At 39.4% G+C, this 27,109-nt stretch overlaps 3 protein-coding genes across 3 annotated transcripts; all 3 read right to left on the bottom strand.

Moving 5' to 3' along the window:
* Positions 1-321: 321 nt before the first annotated feature.
* LOC138125685 (facilitated trehalose transporter Tret1-like) lies at positions 322-11,419 on the bottom strand. The gene is made up of 5 exons (XM_069041131.1): positions 11,082-11,419; positions 10,722-10,965; positions 10,496-10,671; positions 9,412-9,824; positions 322-951 (listed from the first exon to the last, which is right to left on the bottom strand). Exons 1-5 carry the CDS (start codon positions 11,188-11,190, stop codon positions 442-444), a joined length of 1,452 nt encoding a protein of 483 aa, XP_068897232.1. The 5' UTR covers positions 11,191-11,419; the 3' UTR covers positions 322-441.
* Positions 11,420-14,667: 3,248 nt separating this feature from the next.
* LOC138126125 (uncharacterized) lies at positions 14,668-15,980 on the bottom strand. The gene is made up of 2 exons (XM_069041801.1): positions 15,822-15,980; positions 14,668-15,774 (listed from the first exon to the last, which is right to left on the bottom strand). The coding sequence occupies exons 1-2, from the start codon at positions 15,831-15,833 to the stop codon at positions 14,740-14,742; spliced, it is 1,047 nt and encodes a 348-aa protein (XP_068897902.1). The 5' UTR covers positions 15,834-15,980; the 3' UTR covers positions 14,668-14,739.
* Positions 15,981-17,146: 1,166 nt separating this feature from the next.
* LOC138126126 (cuticle protein 18.7-like) lies at positions 17,147-19,141 on the bottom strand. The gene is made up of 2 exons (XM_069041802.1): positions 18,985-19,141; positions 17,147-18,144 (listed from the first exon to the last, which is right to left on the bottom strand). Exons 1-2 carry the CDS (start codon positions 18,994-18,996, stop codon positions 17,332-17,334), a joined length of 825 nt encoding a protein of 274 aa, XP_068897903.1. The 5' UTR covers positions 18,997-19,141; the 3' UTR covers positions 17,147-17,331.
* Positions 19,142-27,109: the final 7,968 nt, after the last annotated feature.

Here is a 27,109-nt window from a genome sequence, read left to right on the forward strand (position 1 = left end):
GTCGCTTCGACACCTTTGCTCGGTTTAATTCAGTTTTGATTGTCTCTTCTCTTTTAACACATGTCTGATCGTTATCAAATCGGAATGGTTTTCAGAGCAATGGACGTGCGTTTGCACATCAATTCCGTAATTTAACATGATAGCAGAGGCGATTTTAATCAACATATTTCGATAAGGTAGTTAGGCAGAGTACCATATTTCATTACGGATTTGATGGAGAGCAACTGAAAAAAGGTTTCAGCGTGACGTGATACCGAATTTAATTCCCATTATTCCCCTTTGACATGAAGCTCGACGTGACGCTAGGCAAAATTGAACCAATCACGTTTACATTTTATTCATCACTATCCAACTAGAAATAAATAGCAAAAAAAATACAATCAGGAGTAATCAATCATAATTATGACAATTAAGAGTAACTAGAGCCTAGGATTTGAGTCATCAAACCGACTCTGTTCTTCGACAGGTGCAGTTTAGCACGCTGCTTTCCAAGAGCAAATTCTGCACTTCGTCGATATCTTTGCCTTTGGTTTCTGGCACCAGGAACCCCACGAACAGCGCCCCGATCCCGCAGATGATCCCGAAGATGATGAACGTGACTCCCGTGCCCCAAGTGCCGGTCATGTTCTGGAACTGGTTGGTCACGGTGAAGGCGAGGATCCAGTTGAACGATGCCGAGACGGAGCTGGCCACTCCTTTGTTCTTGGGGGTGAAGATCTCGCCCATCATGATCCAAGGGATGGGGCCCAGTCCGATAGAGAAGACCACGATGAAGACGGCGAGGGTGACCAGAGGGAGGACGCTCAAGTAGGACAAGTCGTGGGTTTGCTTCAGGTGGAAGTAGATGCCGAGGCTGACCAGGCAGACGCACATGACGAACGACGAGATGAAGAGGAGGATCTTGCGACCCGCTCTGTCGATCAGGAGGGTCGATAGCAGCGTCGCTATCAGCTGGAATAGAGAGTGGAGTGTAAAACGCGAAAACTATCGAGATAAGCGGGTCGACGCACAGGATCCACCCGTGCATGTCATTCCGGTACAAAGTGCTGCTTCCGGGATGGGGATTAGACTGCGTTTTTGTTTTATCGATCGGGGGTTGAGGTGGAGGGGTGGAGAGACGCGGTGCGAAGACGGTGTGTTTGACCGTTATTAGATTCATAAAAACTAAACTAATTTTAAAATTTTGTTGGTGCGAAGGCATCCAAACCCGGATTATTTTTCTGGGAACGACAGTGACAGTGGCAGTCGTATCATATCTCAAATATAAAACAGGCAACATTCTTCAAGGTTCAATCTTGAGTTCAGCTATCCCGAAAAGAAGATTTTAAAATTCATTCAACTAAAAATTCAACAGTTGTTGACAAAGAACTGATGTGTTGTATCATTTCCTCCTGTTTGAATATGTCGTTGGCAGAAAAAAAAAGGAAAAGAACAGCGGAAGGCAGAACAGGAAGAAAAGAAAAGGAGGAAGAGGAAATATTTAAAGTAACCAAGAAATAGTAAGATTACCTGAAGTAGAGAAGAAAACAGGTGGAAATGGAAAAGATACTAGAAAAGTTGGAGGAAATGAAAGAGGAAATAAAGGAGATTCGAAAAGAGAACCAAGAAGTCAAGAGAGAAATCGAATCGAATGACTAAGGGAAGAATTGAAGCAGAAATAACAGAAATGGGCGGAAGAGAAAAACCGCCTGACTGAAAGAAAAATGGAATATGAAGGAAGGAGGAGAAGAAAAAGTAACAGAATGGAGAAATAAAGGAAAGAGCAAGCAGCAGATTAAAGACGACATAGAAAATTTTATAATAAAAGAAAACATAGAGGAAGGTAAAGTCAAAGATTGTTACATAAACAAGGATCAAGTACTAGTGGAAATGGAGGAGTGGTGTAGGAAAGAAAAAGTGATGGAAAAAAGGGAAAACCGAGAAAAAATAAGGAAACAGAGAAGATATTCATAGACAAGAGCGAGAGATACAGAAGAAACTAAGAACCATTGCGAAAGAAGAAAAAAAGGAAGGAAAAGAGGTAAAAGTGGGATAGGGGAAAATAACAATAGAAGGGGTTCAGTGGAGACGGAATGAATGAAAAAAGAGGGAGATTAGAGGTTTTCCAGTAGGGGGAAGAAGATGGGATGAAGAAAACGGAGACAGCGGACATGGAAAAAGGACAAAGAAAAAGGTAGATGGACAAAGAAAGTGGCAACCTGAAAAGAAAAGGGGAACACAAGGGAGAAGACACGAAGAGGAGGGGAGAAGCAAAAAAGATAACGAAAACGGCAGAGGTGAGACTATTATATTAGAACGCAGCGGGTTTAAGAAAAAAAAAGAAGAAAAATTTTCGGACTATGTGAGACAATTTGAGATAGTGGGTCTGGTAGACACATGGGTAAAGGAATAGAGCTGGGAAAAATAGAAAAATTGTTGCCAACTGGGAATGTCAAAGGGCAAAACGAGGAACGAAGAAAGAAAGAGCTGCGGGGGGAATAATAACAGAGGTGAAATTAGGGATTAAATAAAAGAGAGAAGAAAAGAGAGCAGAAGAAGGATGTATGGAAAGAAACGTACATATAGGCAATAAATGGTAGAAAATAATGACAATATACAGCAAAGAGATGAAGATAACAATAAGAGGTGTCGAAGATACAATAAAAGGAAACAGATAAGATTGCACGCTCTTGGGAGTGGACTTCAACGGGAGCATAGGAGAAAGAGGAGCAAGAAATTGGGAAGAGGAGGGGAAGAACGTGAAAAGAAAATCCAAAGACAAGGTGGAAAATAACATGGATGGGAAGTATCGAATGGAAACGAACAAGACGATGAAGAAGAGGAAGGTAGCAGAGGGGAAAGAGTGATAGATTACGGAATAGTAAACGAAGAAGAATAGGAAAGGGTAGAAGAATTCAGAATAGGAGAAAGAGTAGAGTCGGACCACCTCCCGCTAGAAATAAGTATAGAAGAAAAGAATCAAGAACAAAGGGGAAAAGGAAGAGCAAAAGAAGGTGACAATAAAAATATGGGATGACCAAGGAATAGAGGAGTATAGAAGGAAACTAGAAAAGCCAGATTCGAAGAGCAAGAAGTAGAGAAGATGGCGGTAGAACTGAAAGAAGTACTAGTAAAGGGAGCAAAAGAAACAGGAAAGAAAAATGAGTGGTGGGACAAAGAATGTGAACAACTGAAGAAGGAAGCAGTAAAAGCGTTAAGAGAATGGAAAAGGACCAAGATCAACAGAAATAGCTTTGTAGAAACGAAGGGGAGGGAAAGAACAGAGAAGGAAAGGGGTGGAGGATAGGAATAAAACTGTTAATTTTTTTATTTTTTTGGAATTGCTATTTTCTGTTTAAAGAAAAATGTAATCAGTAATTGCAAAGGCCATAGGGCAAAATAAAGCATATACAGGGTGTCTTACGAAGGTTCAATTAGTCAAGTTAAAAAATGGAATTTTAACACATGTTTCCTTTATCGAAAATTATACACGATTATTATTAGATTGTTAAACATTAAAAAATAGGGGTCTAGACAAACAATTAAGTAAATCACTTGTCTCATTCAACGAAAAGATTAGATTTTGTCGTTAAAAATTTAATGTAAAATTTGAAGGTATTTGAGCAGTTACCTTTTGAAACAATTGATAATTAATTGCCAAGCAATATTTTGTACACCCTTCAAACTTGGGCGCGCTTTATTAGAAACGTCAAATTGTGAAAATTTATTGAAAATACCCTAAAAATAGACTACAGCGGCAGAAATTTCAATATTGTTGCAAAAGGAAAAAAATTTTGCCTATGGAGAGTGTCGTAAGAACTTCAATGACACAGTTCGTTTTCTCGTGGAACACTATCCAAATGTAGGGTTAAGAGAGTCGTCAATAGGTATATTTGAAGACACAGGAAGCGTAAGTACGTGAACTAAATTACCTTGCTAAAATATCCAGATCGTGTTTTACTCCTTTATGGAAGAATTAAAGCATCCAGTATAATAAATTACGTCCAAATGTTGTCTTTAACTTTGTAAGTGTTTGTAAGGTTAGCAAGATAAACGTCAAATATGTCACCTGCGCTTCTGCGAACAGGGATGACCAAAATTCTGCAAAATTGCGCGTTTGTTTCATACGCGTCTACGTTTTTGCATTTGCAGCCACGTTTATCACAGTTTTTTGCTTTTTTCTTGCAAACCAGACGTCTTTCAAGGACGAGTTCTTCCCTACAGCATTTTTTATTGACGATCAATTTTTTATGTAAATCTTGATTCAAAATTTTAAGAAGGCATGTAAAAATTACGTTTTTAAGACTTGGGTGATTGCATTAATGGGATTTTATTCTTCACCGTCTAAAATATCTGCATTTTAAATTTCACAAAAATCCGCTGGAAAATAACTGAGGTATTAGGCTCGAAAGTCTCAGCTGAGACACCCTGTACATCTAACTCAAGATAATAATTAATTGTACAAACAATTTAAAATGTTTTAATGAGAAACAAACGCTTCTGTGAAAAAATAATTGTATCACTAATTGGTAAAGAAAATATTTAGGTCGTAGTGATTCTAACAGAAACCTTCTAACGACAATCTTAAACGAGATTTTGTCACAATTTCATTATTCCTTAATTTTAAAATTGAAATTATTCTTTCTCTCGCCTCATATTGATCAGTTCTTATTTGTTAATAAAGAAAAGAAACAACATGTCAAATCCAATTCTCCCAACTGTTAAAGAACTTTTGAGAAGTTAAAACGTTGTAAAACCTTTATTTTTCCATTTTGTCGAATAGCTTTCTATTAAATTAAATAACATTATCACGCAGATTGGTTTTGTACACGGTACAAACAAAAATCTATTAAAATGTCATAACAATAATAGAACATTAATTTTAATATTTGTTCGGATAACGTTAATTAATTATTTACAAACATTATTTTTTGCGGTAAATCCGGTCATAAATAAAGCTATTCAAAGCTGAAATCACAAAACCAAACCATAATAATAATGGGAAATCAAACCGATTGTTTCAACTTTATTTATATAAGTAAGGAGCGTTCAAGAAAACTTATGGTCATCTGATCTGATGCGAACGAATAAGATGACGTAAAGTGAGGTTATGTATCTAAAAGAGACGTCAAGCGATTCGTGTTTCTAAAAGAGAAAAAACCACGGCTTGCTTGACCACATTTGTTTTGAACGCTCGTTACATTACAAGTCATTTGGGAAAGAATAAAAAAACACAAGGATGTTCGTCACGGGTTTTTAATTATTACGATTAAGTAACCACCAAATTTGATTTAGTTTCCTAATTAAGTTCAGTTCAAGCGAAAATTGAAATTGAAATTGTACATTTTAAAGAAGTTATGGTTAATTGACACACTTGAAACAAAAAGGGAGAGAGGGAGAGAGAGAGAGAGAGAGAGAGAGAGAGAGAGAGAGAGAGTTTGTAACGGGCAGTGTTTCAAGTTACACCCGATCACACTGTATATTAGCCTGCACCAAATTAAATTCCATTTAGTGCACGTCGGGACGGAATTATTCCGTCGTTTTAAATTAACGATCGCTTTAATTAAATGACAAGCTATGGCGTGTGATTACAGTAGCCTTTAGTTTTATCTAAATCAACGAAATGACGTTCGTTGCGAGCGATTTGTGTGAAAACCCGATGGAGCTGGTCAATTTTTCAATTTTCTCCGGAAAAGCGTCCAACTCGCGACAGTCCGATAATGAGGGTCGACTCCGTTTTCTTTTTTTAATTTCGGAGAGCCCTTCAGCTCCTCGACTTCCAACGAATCGACTCGCACCGAACATAATAGAGGTGCAGGAAAAGATAAAAGGGATTTATGGTCCGGCGTCGGCCACTCCAAAGGACCTAACTGTTGACCTGAACATGCAGATAACCACACACGCCGTCCCCGAAGGATACTCTAATGGGCCGCCGCGCCGCAAATCTCTCACTTTCCAGTTCAAACAGGGCTCCGGTTTAGACAAACAATCGCTTTTGAAATGTATACAAGCGAATTCCGCGAGCGGCAGACGGAAAATCGGAGAAAAACTCCCCTCCGACGGCGAGACAAAGCCGCCCCCGACGCCGCATCGGGACGGCGGTGCATTAATAACGAGATTATGGGGCTTCAATTAACGGAATAATTACGCGGATTAGCTCTAACCTAATAAATCTGAAATACGCACTCGACGTGTTTATTGCAGGTTTATGAATAAACCTGCGGGACACCTGTTGAATAATCGGGACGGCGGGATCGGGTATTTTTGATAATTGGGGGCGGCGAGCCAAGGAGGACATCGGGGCGAGATTCCTGCAATGACCGCACTATCGATTGGGCCGAGATTAATTTCTGTGTTTCTTTGGGTGCTTCGCCGACGAATTATTAGGAATTACGGCGGAAACGCCGCTTTTCCGACCCGCGGCGTGGGCTTGCAAAATGAAATCCTTGCTGCCGCGGGCTGGGGACTTTCAAAGGAGTTTCGCTGTCCACCCCTGCATTTCCTTTATTTTCCCGGCTTCCTCTCGGAATTATTGCAGGATTGTTGCTTGCGACGTTTTAACAAAATATTTTTCTTAGATTTTTACCACGAATGAGGACGAAACGTGTAGGTTCAAGGGTTCACAAAGTGGATTTTTCTTTATCAGAAATGTGACATTATAGAGATTCTTTAAAGGGACGTGGGTAGAGCAAGAACATTTGTTATGTTCGGGTCAGGACCGGCTTCAGGCACCCCAGCAAAAACACCGCATCTGCGCTGTCATAATCACACTTTCATTAAATTGTGCTCAACTTTGAGTTAACCGAACAAAATTTAATCTAGGAAAAAATCGGCTACGTAGGAGAAAAAATCAGACATTTCTTTAAGAAGTTCAGGACAATATAAATAACACTTATAAATAAAAATATTTGGTTAGTTTCTTCGGTGATAAAATCTGCTAATCCAGGTAACAAATTTGTTGTGAGCAAGAATGCAAGAACAAGTGTATGACTAATAAAATAGAAAGCAAACCATTGTAAATTACTCAACGAGCATGCAATAGTTGGCGCACGATCGTAGGCGAGTGAGTAATAGCCATTGCACGCGAGTAGAATACGATACTTTTTCTGCGACGTCATTTTCTCTCTCGTAATTCATTTATTATTTCATGCGATGATTTTCAAAAGCAATTTTGCACAAATAGTCTCTCTTTGGGACTGAAGAGAGAACATTGAAAGACGAATCCAACGTTGTCAGTCTTATCCCTTCGACTGGTTAGTTAGAAAGCTATGACAGTTTCAAAATTTTGAAATTTTGCGAAAATGTTTTCTCCAGAATCCTATCCAAATCGGGTTTATGTTAAAATATTAGATGCCCTGATTTCAGAAACAGCAAAATTCCTCCCACAGACATCATTTCGTCATTTGGGAGTCGAAATGATGAGGCTTGAGGGCAAGTTTAAGGCTCGATAACTCAGCTAATTATGAGTCGAATCTCAACTCATTTGCACCAAATTCATCAGGAGAATGAGACGAAGCCAACGAATCCAAAATCATCCTCGTAGCTCCAATAATAAGCGAGATCGTGAGCAAACCGGAAAGAACTTGGATAGGTCGAAAATTAAAAAAATTTGCCCATCTCGAATGTGATTCACAGGATAGAGTTTGATGAAATAAGTGCATAGAAGGAGGAGTCATTGCGAAAAAAGTTGGGCGTAAAAAACGTGAAAAATAAATAAAATAATGTTTTTGCCATTCTTTCTTAACTGCCAAAACTAGTTCAATACCTCTTGATATTTCAAAATCAATATTGCAATGTGTCATAGCAAGTTTATAGTCTAACCACAACCCGTGAGTTAGTAAATAAGTAGTGCGTTATGACTTTATGACTCACGGCCGTGGATAATGCATTGCATTACTTAACAGTAAACGCGTATTTAATGAATGCATTATTTAAAAGGAGTGCAACAATTCTCTCTTTAAACATCGCCGTTTCACTCAAAATATTTTAGGATCTTTTGAATTTCTACAACACTTCAATTTCGTAAACTAATTAAAATTGTTGAAGAATATATTAATGCTTTGGGAAAATACATTGAAAAACTTGTCAGACTTATGTTTCAAGAAAAAATTAAATGTTACGAATAAGAAAAAATTGCGTCTGGTTATGAAAGTAATTTTCAAGAAGAACTTGATCATCTGAACCTACTCCAGACAGATGGTAAAAAAGTACAGCTTCTAAGCGTTGCTGTCATATTCAGAACGATTTTTAAACTTTAAATTTAAGTTATCAGATAAATTAAGTAAAAGTAGACGTATCTGTTAAGAAACTATGTTCATAATGAAAAGTCGTTTAAAAAACCTACAAAATAAATTCTTAATAAAGTAAATTGCTTGTCAGATAAAAGGGGAAAAATCTCCTTGCTCTATTAATTCTAGTCAGAGAACAGTTTGTAAAAAATCCATCGCGATAAATGTCCTAAGAAACTAATTCCTCACTGTCTAAATGTGGTTTTTGCGAATATGTCACGAGTAAGAAAACTTTGGAAATAATAAAAAAAATAGTTCGTTGTGACAAAGAGCTGTAAAAAAATAAGAGATTGGTATGTATTTGAAAAATTATTCTTTCACACCTGCGTCGCGCACGGAGGTGATGTCTCGAGATGTGGAGCGTTGAATGAATTTAGCGTAAATTATATACAGGGTGTATCTGAAATGCACGTCTTAATTTTAACACTTAGCAGAGCTTGTTAAATGAAATGTTTTTTCTATTTAAATTTTTTACGAAAAAGCGTTACAAATTGATTTAAAATTTGAAGCAAATGAGACATCAAAATGTAATGTACCCACCTATGGGTAAGGGAAAAAAATGTCTGTTCTGATAGAAACGGAGCCTTGTGGAAAAAGTTACTTTGTTAGAGAAAAAATTAAACAATTAATCACTAGTTAATCACACAAAACAACAAAAATTAGGGGGCAAGAAAACATGGAATATCTTTGTGAATTTTGCAAATTGTTATAGAGAAAAGGTTCATAAATTGGCGAGTTCCTCCACAGGTTAAAATTAATACACGTATTTCAGATACACCCTGTATAATCTTTCTAAATCGCCGAACCCACAGTCAGAAAACGTGACAATACCTACACCCACGATGATTTTTTCTTTCAATGAATGTCAAACATTTGAAAAGGCTACACCCTAAAGATGTGAAAAGGGCTTCAATGCACCCCTGTCTGGCCCCACTCGCTCTAATCCCATTCGGATTCCACCCACTCGTACAGCACACTTTAATTCACTTTACCCGGAAACAGCACCTGAATCCATCATATCTCGAAATTGGTGAACTTTTTGACAATTTCTCCGAACATCTCATTTAAGCGTGAAACGCATCCTCTAAGCCACTTTGTCGAAATCCCACCACAAAATAGCGAAAAAATGCCAGAACAGGCTTACCTGCACCGTCCCCACCAAGATGGCCGACGTATCCGGCGCCATCAAGCTCCCAGTCTCGGCGAAGATGTTCCCGGTGTAGAAAAGCACGGCGTTGATGCCGCTCATCTGTTGGAAAACCATCAACCCCAGGGACACAATCAGCCCGTTGAGGGTGGCCCTGCAGCTGAACAAATCCGACAGCTTGGCCTTGTTGGTGTTGGCTTCTTTGATGTCGTCCGCGATCCTCAAGAGCTCTTCATCCAGGTTGTAGTGGCGCCCTCTGAAGTACTCCAGCGACTTGCGGGCGGCGTCCACGCGGCCCTTGCCGTACAGGTAGACCGGCGTCTCGGGCATGAAGGAGAACGCCACCAGGAACAAGATCGGGAAGACGGAGGAGGTGAGGGCCAAGCACTTGAAGGATGCGACCGTCCCTCCTGAAATGCGGCACACGTGACAAGCATCCACCCAACACACAGAGAGGAGCCGGAACGGATAAGATTCCTCTCTTTTATTATTCATTCCGGCCTTTTGCTTAAGAGCTTACGTGCTTTTGTAATGTTTTATTCGCGAACCCCACAAAGGGGATTATTCAACGGGGAAAATTTAATTCCAGGGCTGAAATGACTAATTTGGGAGAAGAATGGCCGAAAATGGGATTCGGATGCGTCGCAGCCTCGCCAGATTTCGCGTTCGTCGCGGATTAATCCGGATTGACAGGTGAAGGGTGGTACCTGTCAACGCGCATTTCGCTATGAAATTAATTTCGCGGCGCCGTCAAGCCTGTCAATCCCCCTGTCAAATTTACGAAAGGAATTATTTTCATTGCGGGAAGCGACACAACACAGCCGACTCCCATTTTGTTGGATGCGAGGGCGCTAAATGTGAAAGGTCACGTGAGAACTGTCAATACCGAGAAGAATATCTGCACTCCCGAAAAAAACCTCGCCGATTAAGTTGTTTTGGTTTGTTTATCGTGTTTACAAAACAACGCAACTTGTCCGTTTCTTGAACAAATCCGGAAAATTCCAGTGGGACCGGTTTTCCGCGCACGTGGCGCCATCTGGCAAGCGAGGCGCCATTTCCGCATAGCTCTCTGCTTCCTTACCTAACAAATACTCCAAAAGCACTCCAACCGTGATCTGCACTTGGAAGAAGGTGCCCAGCGTGCCCCTGATCGACGTGTGCGCTAGTTCCGCCACGTACATGGGGGCGGCGACACTCACACCCCCGATCGCCAGCCCCGCCACGAATCTCGCAACGTACAAAGCCTCGACGCGGTTGCTGTGAAAGATTAGTCCAGTTAGGGAGTTTGGGGGGAAAATGTGACGTACCCATAAGCGATGGTCAACCAGGAGACAAACAACGGGAGGGCAAGCATCTGGAGGGTGCGTTTGCGTCCGATAAAGTTGGAGATGCTGCCGGTGGGGATGGCCCCCAAGCACGCCCCCAGGGTTAGGAGGGAGCCGATCCAGGCGCCCTGCGCTTCGGTGATCTTTCGTTCGGACTTTTCCAACATCGGGAGGGCTGGGGAGGTCCAGGTGAGGCACATCCCCAAGCAAAGGGCGATCAAAGTTGCTGGGGAAACAAGACAAATGACGCACAAGATTGTTGTGAAATTTGAATTGATGGTGTTTTGGCTAGATTTGCGTCAAATCTTTTTTTAGCGATTTTTATCAGGACTCGAGACTTACCTAAAGTTGAGGCCAGGAATTGGGGGAATTTCTTGGGCACGGATTCGGACTTCTCCGACAAGGTCAGCCGGGTCCTGGAGTTTTCGCTCTGGAGAACCTTCGAGTGCATTTTCGAATTGTTTACATTGACACTAAATAAATCACTGGAGCACTAGTGGATCCCAGCACATGTGGCTGAGATTTAATTCCACTTTGTTTTCGACGCCTTTATATAACTTTTGGAAATAGTTAACCCCGAGGTCACTTGATAGCGTTTTTCATTATCACAAGCCCAGCCCCTGCTTTACAATTTGAGAGGACTTTGATACCGTTTTTTCTGCAACCAGAATACTCTGATAAGTCTACAGAAACTGAACGGAATTACCAGATTTCACAGCAGAAATATGCTTTCCCGCTGCAATAAAATTGCTATCTGAAGGTTAATAATATTGGTAAAATAGTTCATAAAATGGCAGGTGCATATTTTTATCGCAACTTTAAAATTAAAAATTATTGCTTTAGTTTTAAGAGAACTTTTTATCACTTACAGTAAATTTGAAAATTATGAATCAAACAAAACTTTTTAATTAGTAAATGCACTTAAGAAATCGCTACTTGGATGTTACGTAAATCTAATAAAATGCAGTTTAGACACTCCTAAAACATTAAGTAGACATTCTTAAAACATTGTTGGCATTGCACCAAAACTTTCATCATAGCTCCAATAATAAATGAGAATAAAGCAAAATTGTCTTGGAGAGTTCGAAATTTCAATTTTTTTACCATCACCAAGCCAGGCCAATGGTGATCCACGTGAAAGATCTTGATGAAGGAATTCCACAAGAGTTGGAACAATTACTCTAAGATCGTAGGAAAAAAAGTTGGGAGGAAAAAATTTGCAAAATAAGAGTTTTTTACAATTTTCTCCGAAAGTACAATGACAAAAGGAATCTCTTTTGGACTCAGAAAAGGACATTGAAAGACGGACCCAATGGTGTCAAACTTATGCCTTCGGCTGGCTTAGTTAGGGAACGATGACAATTTCAAATTTTTGAAAATTTGGAAAAAACCCTTTGGACTTTTGCGAAAATGTTTCTTCCAGAGTCCTATCCAAATAGAGGTCAAGTTTAAGGCTCGCTAACTCAACTAATTATAAGCCGAATCTCAACTTATTTGCACCAAAATGATCAGAAGGACGAGACGAAGCCAACGAATCCAAAATCTTCCTCGTAGCTCCAATAGTAAGCGAGATCGTGAGCAAACTGGACAGAACTTGGATAGGTCCAAAATTCAAAAATTTTACCCAGTCCAGACCAGTGGTGACCCACGTGTGAAAGAGCTTGATGAGAGAAGTGCATAGGAGGAGGAATTATTGCTCTAAAATCATTGCGAAAAAAGTTGGGCGTAAAAAATGTGCAAAATAAAGTTTTCTGCCATTTTCTCCTAAACCACCAAGACTAATCCATTACCTCTTGGATTGAAAAGAGAATGTTGAAAAAGGAATCCATCCCTCTTGCTGTTTTAATTGAGGAGCTATGACCGTTTGAAATTTAAGAAAAAGTACCAAAGGGGTATTTTTTGGATTTTAGTGAAACAGTTTTTCTCCGGAATCCTATCCAAATCGGGATTACGTTAAGTATTGGATGACTTGATTTCAGAAACCGAAAAATTCTTCCCGCAGACAGCATTTTGTCATTTGGGAGTCGAAATAATGACACTTGAGATCAAGTTCAATTAAGGCTCAATAACTCCACTAATTGTAAGCTCAATCTCAACTTTTTGCACCAGATTTATCAGAAGGACGAGACGAAGGGAAGGCATCCAAAATCTTCCTCGTAGCTCCAATAATAAGCGAGATCGTGAGCAAATCGGAAAGACCTTGGATAGGTCCAAAATTCAAAATGTTTGCATCGTCTCGAGTGTGGTCCAGTCCAGACCAGTGGTGATCCACGTGATAGAGCTTGATGAAAGAAATGCGTAAGAGGAGGAATTATTGCTCTAAAGTCATAGCAAAAAAAGTTGAAGTTAAAAAATTTGAAAAATAATGTTTTCTCCCATTTTCTCCCAAACCACCACGACTAATCCATTACCTATTCGATTGAAAAGAGAATGTTGAAAGAGGAATACAATAGTGCAAGCTCATCCCTCTAGCTGTTTTAATTAGGGAGCTATGACCGTTTGAAATTTTTGGAAAAAAGTACCAAAGGCGTATTTTTTGGATTTTAGTGAAACAGTTTTTCTCCGGAATCCTATCCAAATCGGGATTACGTTAAGTATTGGATGACCTGATTTCAGAAACCGCAAAATTCTTCCCGCAGACGGCATTTCGTCATTTCGAGTCGAAATGATGACGCTCGAGGTCAAGTTTAATGGTCGATAACTCGGCTAATTATAAGCCAAATCTCAACTTTTTGCACCAGATTCATCAAAAAGACGAGACGAAGTCAACGCATCCAAAATCTTCCGCGTAGCTTCATTAATAAGCGAGATCGTGAGCAAACCGGAAAGAACATGGATAGGTCCAAAATTCAAAATTTTTGCACCGTCTCGAGTTTGGTCCAGTCCAGACCAGTGGTGAGCTACGTGATAGAGCTTGATGAAAGAAGTACATAGGAAAAGGAATTATTGCTCTAAAGTCATTGCAAAAAAAGTTGAAGTTAAAAAATGTGAAAAATAATGTTTTCTGCCATTTTCTCTTAAACCACCAAGACTAATCCATTACCTCTTGGATTGAAAAGAGAATGTTGAAAGAGGAATCTCTCGAGCTGTTTTAATTAGGGAGCTATGATCGTTTGAAATTTTTGAAAAAAAAAGTACCAAAGGTGTATTTTTTGGATTTTAGTAAAATATTTTTTCTGGGGAATCCTATTCATTAATATAATTTTAGATTTTCTGATTTAAAATTCAGAAAGTTCCTTTAAGAATTTTTTTCCCATATTGGTTCGGCTTTTCCTATTTACTTTTAGTCTCGTAAGCTGCAATTACAATTTTCAACATTTTTAAATTCTCATAAATGACAAACTGAGAATGACAAATCTTGTCCACTTTCTTCGTCAGACTTAGATTTCCTAAACTCACTTTTTCAAATATGTAATCGTTACTTTGCTAATAATTTCTCAAACTTTCTACAACCATAAAAAGAGCCAAGCCAACACCCGCTCGACATAAAATTCCCCAAAAAAACTACACCGACTTCCAATTTAATTGAAATAATTCCACCTAAAAAATAAATAAGAGGTATGTCTGTCTTTATTGCTGAATATGCAATGCAAGGTTGCGCCTTGCATAACGAATAAATCCGGTTTTCATTGTCCTCCAGTAGAATTTTTGTTGCAGCCTGGAATGTTGGGGATTTTTATGTGGACAGTATTTGCAAAGAATTTCCCTAACAATCAGACTGTCATTGACCTTAGCCTCTTGTTGCAATTGCTCATATCTAAACAGCTTCATCTGAGCTATATAATTCGAGTGTGTTTCTTATCTTTATTATTATTAGTTTCTTTAAAATCTTCTGTCACGTGTTGCCAACATAAATCAAACTACAATCCAATTAGCAACGTTTATTGATTAATGGTATTTGGATTTTTTAAAGACAATTTCATGCAAAATTAATAAATAACTTTATTTTACACAACTAGTGTTACAAAACAACCTAACTAATTCATATCCAGTCAACAATCTAGTAATAAATCTCTTGGGTGTAAAGCCCCGGTACCACGACCTTGGCTGCTTGTCTCTGCACCGCAACAGGTGCACCGGGTGCCACAGGTAGATTGGTAGCGGCGACTCTGAACCCGTGCACCGCATCCGCCACATAGTTCACAGTTTGCAGTACCCCATTGGCGTCGATGTACGAGTACCCTCCTGTGGTGACCCCATCAGCTGATTTAGTCTCACTCTTGGAGCTGAGCGGCCCCACGTACCCATACGAGTACCGGCCGAGACCATCCTGCGCGTGGTACTGCGACGAGGCGCCGTAGACCACCGGGGTGTACGACACCTGACTGGCACCTACCACCGCCGCAACCGGACTCGCGGTATGCACCGGTACCACATTTCCGGTCAGCTCCACCGGACTCAAGTGAGCCGCAGCATCGCGAGCTCTGGTTTGCGCAACGATGGCCAAGTGCTCAGCGCGAGCTTTGGCCACTTCGGGCAGGTCTTGGACGGGTTGCGGAGCTCGGGCGGTACCAGAGTACGCCGCTTGCAGAACAGCTAAATGACGAGCGCGCGCTTCCACCACTTCGGGCAAGTCTTGCACGGGTTGGGGCTGGACTAGGTTGACTTGCGGGACAGCAGACGCCGGTACCACCACCGGATTGGAGTACCGGACGGCTATTTTGGCGTGTTCGGCTTGTACCGCGGCGTAATCCGCGAGATGCTGGGCTTTGGCGTGGGCCACGTCGGGGAGGTCTTGGGGGAGGTTGGTGGCGGCGACGCGGAAACCATGAACCGGATCCGCCGAGTACTGCACCGTCTGCAGTATCCCATTGGAGTCGATGTACGAGTACCCCCCGAGTGTAACTCCATCGGCGGTTTTCGTCTCAGATTTGGTACTCGTGGGGGTGGCGTACCCATACGCGTACTGTCCCAGGACGTCTTGGCTGTGGTACAACGACGCGACTTGGTGGGAGTACGGCGACAGACCCACAGTGACACCTAGAGGAACCACGTGAGACGCTTCGCCTCGAGCCATCACCACCGCGAGCAGTACCTGCGTAGTGACAAGCTAGATTTGCAAAGATTGCGCAAGAGACTCACCAGAAATTTCATTGCGCTTCTGTAAAAGAACTCGCAACTCGCAATAACAACTGTTAGAAATTGCGTCCTTTGGAGCTTATATACCACACCCCGCCTAGCTCTGCTCCGGCGTATGTTCGCGCTAAGGTGAAGTGAAACCGCAATACCAAACTACCATTGTCCCAGAGTGTCTTAAAGTTCAAGAGTACCACCAGTTCAGATTCAAGGTCTAGGTTTTTTGGTTCCGGAATCTACGACAGGTCCAGTTTCGTACGCGGTACCACAAGAGTGGGAGATCCAACGGTTTTTGCTTCCTGGGAGTGGTCGTGATGAGATACGAGCTCGGATCAAGGATATCGTCGCCTCTTTCTGGTTTTATTCTAATTTATTTCTTAATCGCTGAATTGTATTCGCATTTGTCATCATTTATTAGCCTTGTTTGTTGATGTTGCCACGATAATCACCTGATTTATACACTCTCGACCGTTCGATCATACAAAAAAGTAATTAGCCTGATTGTTATTGATACAATTATGCTAATTATGACAGATATGGACACGCTCGATCTTGTACCGATTGAGTTGTTGTTCAGGTTATTTTGACATATCAATATTTGTGTTTAAAAATATCTAAGCAATGTTTTTAATCCTCATTTACATGAATATTCAGCGAGTGTGTTGCAAGAGCACTGCGACACTTGCAAAGAAACAAATCAGTTATTATATCTACATTATTTTTTGTTCTAATTTTATTTTCATTTTTCAAATTGCATTTTCTTCTATCTGACAATCGAATTATTTCAATTTAGAGAAAGTGGGCAAAGAATTAAACGGCCACAATTAATACACTCAACAAAAAAATTCAACACCTAGCTTGGACGCAATACTTGCTTTTGCGGAAGTCAAAAATCCAAAAAAGCTTCTTGATCTTCTTCATGAAGATATTTATCAATTTTTTTCTTACGTAGGCCGGATTGTGAGCTTGGTGAAACTTTGTTCAGTTTATCTTTTGTTCAGCTCTTCGGCGAATTTTGTCCGGCTCATCAACATGCCATGGTAGCACCAGATAATTCGAGTTGTTAACCTCACTTTTCTTTAACATGTGGTCCAGTTCGAGCTCGGCGGGAATCCTTGAGTCGAAAACCAATTTCTAATTTCACAGCGAGTTACATCACCGAGGTAATCATGCGTAAAGAATGATAAAAAGTGTATCACGGTGTAAGAAAAAAGCAAAAGCTAATAACACAAGTCTGCAGACGGTTATCACCACGTGATGCCAATCCGACGCCAGGACTTTTTTAATCAAAGTCGTAAATCCTTATCGAAGCAATAATAATTAGTTCTCAATTATAATTAATGGTTTTATTAAGGTTTTTTGGGCTTTTTCCGAGTAACATTTATGTACATACATGATTTCCTTAACAACCTGTACCTTTCGCGGTTCTTAACAGGAACCCTGTTAAGAACCAGAAAAGATCCTACTTGAACTGTGGGCAGCATTACATAACAAATTGATACGCTAGAAGGTCGTTTTAGTAGCGGCGGGCGGCAGCGTGGGCGGCGTAATGGGCGGCTTTGGCCAGCTGGACTTCAGGGGTTTCGACGGGGTGGCCGTCGACGCCGATAGCAGCATGGGGGTAGACCGACCCGTACAGCACAGGAGAGTAGGCAAGGGGGGCGTAGTGGGCTCCGGTCAGGGCGGCAGCGTGGGCGGCGTAATGCTGAGCCTTGGCAGCCTGGACTTCAGGAGTATCCAAAGGAACTCCCGTTACTCTGGCATGAGCAGCCAAATGCTCCGCAGTAGCTTGTTGGACTTCAGGAGTGTTGACCGGGACCCCGTTGGGACCGATCACCGGGATGTGCTGGGCGTAGGCGTAGAGGTCCCTCCTCTTGCGGAGATGCACCCCGGAGCGAGCGGCGGCGTGGGCGGCGAAGTGCTGGGCTTTAGCCAGCTGCACCTCGGGGGTGTCGGCGGGGTAGACGGAACCGTGGACCACGGGGTAGACGGAAGAGTATGCCACGGGGTAGACGTTGACGCCGTTGCGTTGGGCGGCTACGGCGTAGTCGGAGTAGTGCTTGACCTTGGCGGCGGCCACCTCGGGGGTGTCGAGGGGCAGACCGTTCTGGACGACGGCGGGGACGGAGACGGCGTGAACGAAGGGCGAGTAGACACCGGCGCGGGCGCTGGCTTCGGCGTGAGCGGCGTAGTGGGCGGCTTTAGCGTGCTGCACTTCGGGGGTGTCCACGGGGACGCCGTTGGCGCCGACCACGGGGATGTGTTGCGGGTAGGCGGCGAAGGGGATGTAGTCGGCGGCGACGGCGGCCAGCACGCAACTTACTAAAATCTGAAAGGGGGCGGGTTGACAAATGACATCAGAAAGAAAAAGAAATGAAACTAAGACAAATTATAAAAGAAAAAAAAAAATAAAGGGAAAGAAAAATTATTTATGCAGAATTAGACTAACGATCTAAAATTTTACTGATACATATGTATTAATATAGTTATTTTTATTATTATTACTATTTTCGTAAAACTTAAAAATTGATCATGTAAATAAAGTTAGAAAAGGAAAAAAATTTTAAAAAAGTTAAAAAAGATTAAAGTGAAGTCTTTATAATGCTAAAATTAAACTGACGATTTACTATACTGGGTGTTTAAAAAAATATGTCACCTAGAACTCAAAATTCCTTTTTTTCCAATTTTCAAAATTTTTATACATAGTTACAAAATAGTTACTATTTTTTTTAGTTTCTGTCAGTGATTTTTGTTAAATGGGGTTGATTATACTAGTTATAAATACTGGTGCATTTTTTTATCATTTTTCTAAAACAAACATTTTTCTAAAAAAAATACAAAAAGATGTTAGAATACAAAAATACAAAAAATGGATATTTTTGAAATTGAATAAATAATTGAGCATATAAGTTATAAACAAGCAATAGAATTTATAAAAAAAATACAGCACGAAAACATTACATAAAAGGTCCTAAATAAGTAAATTTTGAAAAAAAAAATAAAAATTTATTTTCAAAATGCAAAAACGTGTAAACTGTAATTGTAATGGTGAGGTGTGAGGGAATTGAAATAAGGACTGGTTAGTAAAATCGATAACGGCGAATAAAAAATTTTGGCATGGATTTTTTTTTTTTGAAAAATGTCGGTACCGACTGGCTCGTCTACTCACCAGAACCTTCATTTTGTACAAATTCCAACCTCCTAAGCACTATAGGACTGTTGAACAACTGTGCAAGACCCAACAGCCCCGCCTGTATTATATAGATTCCCCCAATCCGCCTCTGTACCCCAACTGAAGAGCAAGGTCCTCCGCTTTCACCAGAAGATCTCCCCAAAGCTCTCGTGAAAAATGTCGATCGAACTCGGCGGACCAATGCCAAAAGAGAATTTCTGTCGATTGCGTCGACTTTCCCGAAAGCGGTAATTTTTTCACCGAATTCCGTTGTATAACACGTACCACACGCAAGACATTATTGTTTTAGGTGTCACGCTCTATTTGCCGCTCCACTAGATAAGGCATTGTCGTAACGGACGTAAAAATCGCCATTACTGTTATTAATGAAGGCGTCTGACAGCTCCTGCACCCCTCCGAGGGTTTATCGTCGAGAGACCAATAGAAGTGCGATTTTTAATTGCAAAACCGCGATGAATTATTAACGAATAGACAAGCACGCCAGGAATGCGTACGGTACTAAATGTTTTCTTGTTATTTCCATTTCGAGATAGGACGTTTGACAGTTTTGTCAGCGCCGGGATAAGTTTTACGCTTAGATTATGATAATCGGTGTTGGCAATGCGAGTAGGGGCGCGCTGCATCCTGTTGGGTCTGGATTTTTTCCCTGAGAAGGACGCGGTGCCGCGTTAGCGGGAGCGATTTACGACCAGCACACGCCCAAAAAATTAATTTGTACGTACTTATCATAACGTAATAAATAAGACGATTATGAGCTGCAAGGTGAACTAACGAAGAGACCACACCTGTGTCCCGCATCGATTTTTTCCAAGCGAAAACCGAACTATTTGCATTTCGGAAAGGTTAAGTGGGATCTTAGTATGCGATCGACTAATTAAAAAACAATTTCCTTTAATTTATTTATCGCGGTGCGATCTGGATCACATTGAATGGGGGACTTGGAGTCGGTGGTTTTTCAACGGTGGTCCGATTTACGGTAGCGATAATTTGTTCGTGCGAAATTGATAGTGTTATTAATAACACGGGGCGACCTTGTTAATGAATTTGTTGCATTTTGGCCGGGTTTGGTTGAGTGAACTCGCGAAAATCTACACAATTTGGCGACGATCTCAAGGACGGGGACAATTAATCGGAGGAAATTGGTTTTTGGACAAAAAATTGACGCAAGAGCTGACTCGGCACGTTTTCGATGGATGCAATCGCGGGATTGCGGAATGTGAACGATCTATTAGAAATTCGGTGGCTGATGGAGAATTCAAGTGGAAAAAAATGTGATGAAGCTCTTTTCAATTAAAAATAAACGAGTTTGCCTCTGCAACAGAGATATTGGCAAAAAAAAAAAGTTAAAAAAAAACTACAATAGGTACATTTTTTTGCCATGCTCTTCATAAAGAAACAAAGCTTTGATTCTCAAAACCGAGTTCCACCAAGGTAATTGCTTCAGAAAAAAAAAATAGCCGCTTGACACATGAAGTCAAAAGGATTTCTAAAAACATTTTTCCTTTCACATGGAACTGTATGGAGGAAAAAATCTAGGCCTGCACTGAATTTTATTTCAAATTTTTTTTTTTTTGAGGCTTAAACAATCTAAAGAACCAAAAAAAGTAAGAAATTTACAAAAAAGCTGCATTGAAAAATCAGAATATTCCTTATTAATAGAATCAATGTATTTGACAAAATATGTAGTAAGTAATTCTTATAAATGTACAAAAAGCACAGAATTTTGTTTAAATTATGGTTTTCAAAAAATGGTTGTCTCAACATAACTTTTTTTTTAATTATTTCATCTTTCAAACATTTTGCTCTTATACTGTTAAAGCGTGTCAAAGAAAAAAATAGTAGAAAGCAGAATTAAATAAGAATTAATCAATAATGACTAAACGGCAACAACAAACGTTGCAATAACTGTAATGATAATAACAATAGTAAAAAAATATCCTCAGCCACATTAATTTCTTATGAATTTACTTTAAACGAGTCAGTTATCCTGCTTTGTTCCGTTGTTTTGTTAGGATTGGGGAAATGTTTTGGGCTGACGAAGGGATGGGAAAATAGAGCCACAATACTTGGAGAAATGAAAGAAATGATGAAGAACCTGGAAAAGTATGGGGAAAGTATGTGAAGAAGAAAAAGCTGGAAGTGAATGTTGAGAAGACGAAAATGATGGTGTTCAACAAAGAGGAAAAGTGAAGAAAATGAGTGGAACTGGGAAAGAAGGAAAATAGAACAAGTAAACGAGTTCAAATACTTGGATTACACATTCAATAAAAGAGCCACGGATAAAGCACATATCAGAGAAATAGAGAGAAAAGCAAACAAAGCAGCAGGATGTGTTTGAGGAATAGGCGAGAAAAAGTGGGGAGGTGATTTCAGGAGAAGAATGATGATGTTTGAGAGCATGATAGAGAGTGTATTGATATACGGAGCAGAGATCTGGGGATGGAAGGAACAAGAAGAGGAAGAGAAAGTGCAAGAAAAAGATTTGAGAGGGGTGCTAGGAGTGGACAGCAAAACGCCAGGTTAAATATTGAGGGAAGAGTGCAAGAGTGACGGAATGCTGGAGAGAAAAGAAAAAGAACACGGAGAAGAAGGAGAGAGAGAAATACTATCAGAGAAACGGGTATGCCAGCGAAGGAGTGGACAGATTAAGAGCAAAAGGAAGATGGATGAATGTAGAGCTGAGTGAAAGGGACAAAGACACAGACAAGCAAGAAAGAAGGGAAAGAAAGAAGGGAGGAATCAAAGAACCCAGACAGATAAAACGGGGAGAATGACAGAGGAGTATGACAGAGAAAATTCCGGAAAATCTGGGCAGAGAGAGTGCAAAATTATGGCGAGATTTAGATGTGGGAACGAAGAGAGAGAAAACAGGTTATTGAAAGGAAGCAGAATGTGCTTTGCAGAGAGAGCAATTGAGCAATCTGGAATGGATGTAGCGAAATGATAGAGAGGGAGAGAAAGGAACAGGCAGATACAGAATGAAGACGAAAGGGAGATAGAATGAATGAAAGAGATATGGAACAGGAGGGACAGAATGGAAAAAGAAAAGGCTGAGGAATAGAAAGAAAAATGTTATATTTTTGGAATTCTTATTTTTATTTTAAATTCATTCCCACGTACATCAAAAGTGCGTGTTCAGCCAATCAGAGCGCTTGCTTTCTGTCAAAAGTGATTGCATGCTACTCCTTGTCAGATTCTCAAATTGTTTTTAATAACTGTATTATGGTATTCTGGAATTAATCTTGCCAAAAATAACATGACCTAATTTTTAATATCAGACAAATTTTCCAATTTTCACTTAAACATTTTTGCTTTAGACAATTTTACTCGTTGATATTTGGGCATTTTTATTCAAAGGTTAAACCCTCGAGCTAAAGCTGTCGGGCCTAACCAAAATAAAAATGTCCAAATTCGACTCGTAAAATTGTCAAAGCAAAAAGTTTTCGTAAAATTGAAAAAGTATCCAATAAAAAAATTAAGTCTTGTTATTTTAACTTCGATAAAACTATAATCAAGAATCCGAAAGCCGAAGCATTATATTTGGAAGAGTTTCAGATGAATGTATGGTTTGGTAGATGAAGCGTCACCAGAGCATTGTAGTAGAAATAGCAAGGAAAATATTTTACAGACGAAGAAGAATTGAACCCGAGGAAGTGATTTACCCAGAATTATTTAATCAAAAACGAAAAAATATAATATTAGTTAAGTCTTAAACTACACCAGATTAATTCTTACATCTTACTCCTGATATTAATTAATACAATTAATTCTAACATAATTATAAACAATCTTTTTTAACATATTTTTGTTTCTGTTAAAATTAGATTAAACATTTAGTATACTTGCTTTAATTCTTACTTTTGTTTTTACTTCATCATTATTCTGTTTTTCTATTAATGGAAATCAATGCATCCTTAAAATGTCGACGTATTTCATAAACGTAATTCGACGTAATTCATAAATTAAATTAGAAAAAGACAGGGCGAAGAATTAATCCCTGCGGAATTCCAAACGGCACAGTAGACTCTAGTCGCTTCGTGAAGGGACATTAGGCGAGGATGTGCAGCAACGCTATTTCGTTCGACCGTTCTGTGATTCGACTAGGTTCATTTATTATTAAATAAGAGTGGTTGCTATTGGTTAAATATTTGGATCGCGCAAGTTTCCCTCACCAAATGTCCCTTCAGCCGCTAACAGAACTCTAGACATACCAAAGGGAGGTACGAAGAATTGTAATAACAATAATGATGAACACTATTTAAAAAACTTTCAGATTATGCTTTTATAACTCAATAAATATTTATTTGTGCACTACTGTATACTTTATGCAAATCTGACAAATTGATTTAACCAATCTTAAACTAGATCAAAGTCTATAATTTTTTTTCTAGAATTTAGTACGCGTTAATTTACGACCTTCAAAACTCGTAAAAATTATATTATCATTCATTTGGACTTTTAATGTATTTTTTTATCTGATTGACACAAATTATATAGTTTTTTCAATTAGCTTCTTGTTTTTCGGAATCACAAATTACTCAAAGAAAGTAATCAAATGACAATAATATTATCTTCAATACTTCAAAGCTTTATTACTTGGTTTCGGTATCGTCTGTAATCCATAATGAACAAACTCCGACGTAAAAAGTAGAAATATATGATAATATGGCAAAATAGTGCTTTCAAGGGAATTATCGTTATTTGATAGAAATATTCGTTATGATATAGAAATCCGGCCTAGATACCGTGCCCCCTTTTAATAATGATAACCGTAACGTAACAAGCAAGAACTCATCAACAGATTTATCAATTTGGTAATTTGATTGCTAATATCTTTTACTTGGCATTTTCTTTTTATCTTCGAAAATTATTCCTTCTTTGCGTTCTTCGTATAAAATTTATACAAAGATTCCAGATATCTAACAGTGTTAACTTTTTGAGACAAATTTGACTCGAAAGAAGTTTCAAAACTATCTGATTGGTTCCCTGACTCTAGCACTTTTGATTATGAATCGCATAACTGTGTCTCAAAAGATCACAAGACACCTTTTGCGGTACTATTTTTAGAGTTAAATTAGTAAAAAACATTTGAATAAAATTAAACGATATAAATATTATAAAATTAAAATATTTGACAATTTTTATGTGGTCTGATGGAGCTGTTTCTGGTACAAATTACGTCTCGTTCAAGTAGTTGTTTGTTGTAATATGTGACAAATCGCTTAAATTAAATTCATGGCAATCAACACCGCCATGATTGATGAAGTGCTATGATAGCCGGCTATTATCCTAACAGTTATTATTACGTTCGAAATATCACAGCTGTAGATCGAATGAATTAGTCGAAAATATTTAGAAATTCCTTTCATATTTCCAACCTTGGCATCTCCTACGGGCCGGGCGTGTCCGCCAGGTATGCTATTGTTTATCGATAATTAATTCGATCGCTTTGCTATTGAATATCTTCATTGACGCCGGTTCTGGACGCAGAGCACAAATCGCCTTGAGTGCCACGCCACTGGGACCATTTCAACGCATCCTTGATTCCGCATTTTTCACAATCGACCACATTTTCGATATTCAGATACACATTTCCCAATTGGATTAAAATCTGTTGCGAAAAGGCCACTTTACGTGATCTGGATACGTGACGATGGAGCTTGCTGAACTTTACTAGGTATTGTTTCGCGTTTGCTCGTTTTTAGAATTTTCTGCAAAAACGCGGGGTCACACCTATACAGGTATCGTGAGGATCGCCACGCCCTGGAAAATTTCAAATCTTCGTCGGAACAAACCGCACATCACAACTTCTAATTTATTCTGATGGCTAATGGGATTTTGATAAAACAAGAAAATATCACGGCCAACACATGTTTTTATTCATTTCGGGTTTGTTGGAATTAATTGATAAGATAGAGGTACTACCGAATTCGATGGAGATATCAGTCTGGCTAATTCAAGGTTCTGGGTTTATGGTCGGTCATAAATTGGAAACCATGTCGGCCGCCTACAGTAATTAGTGTCAAATATTTTTAATAGTTGCCGTTCTGTTTTAATTTCCCATAAAACTGTGTTTTTGCGTTTCACAGGAGGCATGAAAATGCAAAATGATTTGGACCTAAGACCAACACATGGGTTGTACTTCTTTTCAAAATCAAAGTACCAACTGCATCTATGTAATTAAGCAGACTGTGGACAGCTTAGCAAAAATGCATCTAGTGAGAGACAATTTTAGAGTTGCTTTAGTTCTGAAGCACCTTTTAGAATCTAGAAGAACTATTTGCAAATGGTAGAATAAACTAAATTTAGTTTGGGTTTCAGTGGGAAACGACCTACGTGGAGGAAGACCAGTTTCGGATGTTGCCGAAGAAAACTTAATCGTTATTGGTGGAATGATGCAAGATGATAACTGATTACCTACAGAACGATAAAAAGTATCTTGGATATTGGATTGAGTGTTGTAGACATCTTGCAAAATCGTTTGGCTTCCAAGATTTTTTTCGACGGGTGCTCTATGATCTAGCAGATATTCTAAAGCAAGTATGCCGCAAAGAAATTCTAAAAAATTACCAGAAGTAGCAAAAAAAGATGTTACATAGATATCATTAGAGAAATGTATAAAGATCAAAATAGTGTTATGAAACTAAGAAAACATATATCAAAGCCATTTCAAGTAAGCAAAGAGCTTAGGAAGAGATATTGCTTGTCCCCAATGCTATTCAAAATATTCCTAGAAGAAATTCGCAAGGGCTGGAAGAAGAAATGCCAACAAATGGGTATAAATAAAAATGTATGAAGAATATCTCACACAATACGACACGGAATACATGCCCAGGAAGTTTATTCAGAAAATTGACTAAAAGTGAACTATGACAAAACAAAATATCTAAGCAAGAGATGGCAATGAGCTCACTGTAAATGGTCATGTGATAAAAAAAATACCACGAATGTAAGTACCTAGAGACAAAAAAATGTAGATAGGGCAACAGTAAGAGAGAGTTAAATGGAAAAATAGTACAGGCAAAGCAAGCCATCCAAAAATCGAATGCACTTCTATGGTCGAAAGAAATTAGAAATGAGACTAAAGTCCGAATTGTAGACTCCATCATCATGGATATATTCGAGGTTTTGGATTTTCTCACGGGCTATGAATCATATCTGCGCAAACGGCGAATATCCGTCTCAAGTAAGCGAGGCGCTACAAACGGACCGGAAATCATCGTCATTCGTTACGTTAAGTTTCCTCTCTAAGAGTAGATAGTGTTCCTCCACGTGTTACCCCGTCGCTAAAGTAGTCGACGTTTTCTGTTTTCATTTACAGATTTTTCACTGGTTTATCGCGCCACCTTCGCGCAGATATTTCCAAGGTCAAAGTCCATGAGAGAATCCAACACATTTACTATACGGAGCAGAGACGTGGACTGTTACCAAACGCGACAAAGAAAGACTTGACGTAGTCGAAATGGACTACTTAAGACGAGGATGCAGAATAGACCATATAAGAAATTCAGAAATTAGAAGACAAATGGATGGCTTTGAGAAAGCATCAGAGAAAATGAAAAAAAGACTAAGATGGTACAGATACGTACGGAGAATGAAAGAACAAAGATGGGCAGTAAGACTATTCGAATGGAGATCACAAGGAAGAAGAAAAAGAGGACGACCAGAACAAACATGAACACAACAGGTGCAACAAGATATGAATAGGAGAAATATAAGGGAAGGAGAGGACTAGCGAGATAGAAAAAAATGGCGTCTAGAATGAGAAAAACGACTAATAGATCTGTAAATAATAGTTATTTTTTGCTCGACACTGTCAGAATTTGAGAATTTTCTCCTGTGTGAACGGATTTTGATAAATTTGACAACTTGTCAAAACGAAACGTCAACCCAATTTTAAACATTTTCAGCGATTTGGAGTTTTTAAGGAGCCCGTCGAACAAAAAAACGTTGTATTCAACTCGTTCTTCGAGAGTTTTAAACTGGCTAACTCATGCCAAAAAAGCCCAAATTACACACGAACTCGTTGAATAAACCACTATTATGTAACAAGTGATTAAATTAATACTTTTTTTTACGAGAAGGAAAATTTGCCCCACGA

This window comes from Tenebrio molitor, chromosome 3 (genome assembly GCF_963966145.1).
Source record: "Tenebrio molitor chromosome 3, icTenMoli1.1, whole genome shotgun sequence".
In the NCBI taxonomy this organism is placed as follows: domain Eukaryota; kingdom Metazoa; phylum Arthropoda; class Insecta; order Coleoptera; family Tenebrionidae; genus Tenebrio; species Tenebrio molitor.

What these genes read in the sequence shown, in the direction of transcription:
- LOC138125685 (XM_069041131.1), bottom strand. Translation starts at nt 11,190, where the DNA reads ATGCACTCGAAGGTTCTCCAGAGCGAAAACTCCAGGACCCGGCTGACC. An exon ending in ATTCCTGGCCTCAACTTTAG is followed by an intron (nt 10,966 to 11,081) that starts GTAAGTCTCGAG and finishes TTGTTTCCCCAG; the next exon opens with CAACTTTGATCGCCCTTTGC. An exon ending in GCTTTTGGAGTATTTGTTAG is followed by an intron (nt 9,825 to 10,495) that starts GTAAGGAAGCAG and finishes GCCGCATTTCAG; the next exon opens with GAGGGACGGTCGCATCCTTC.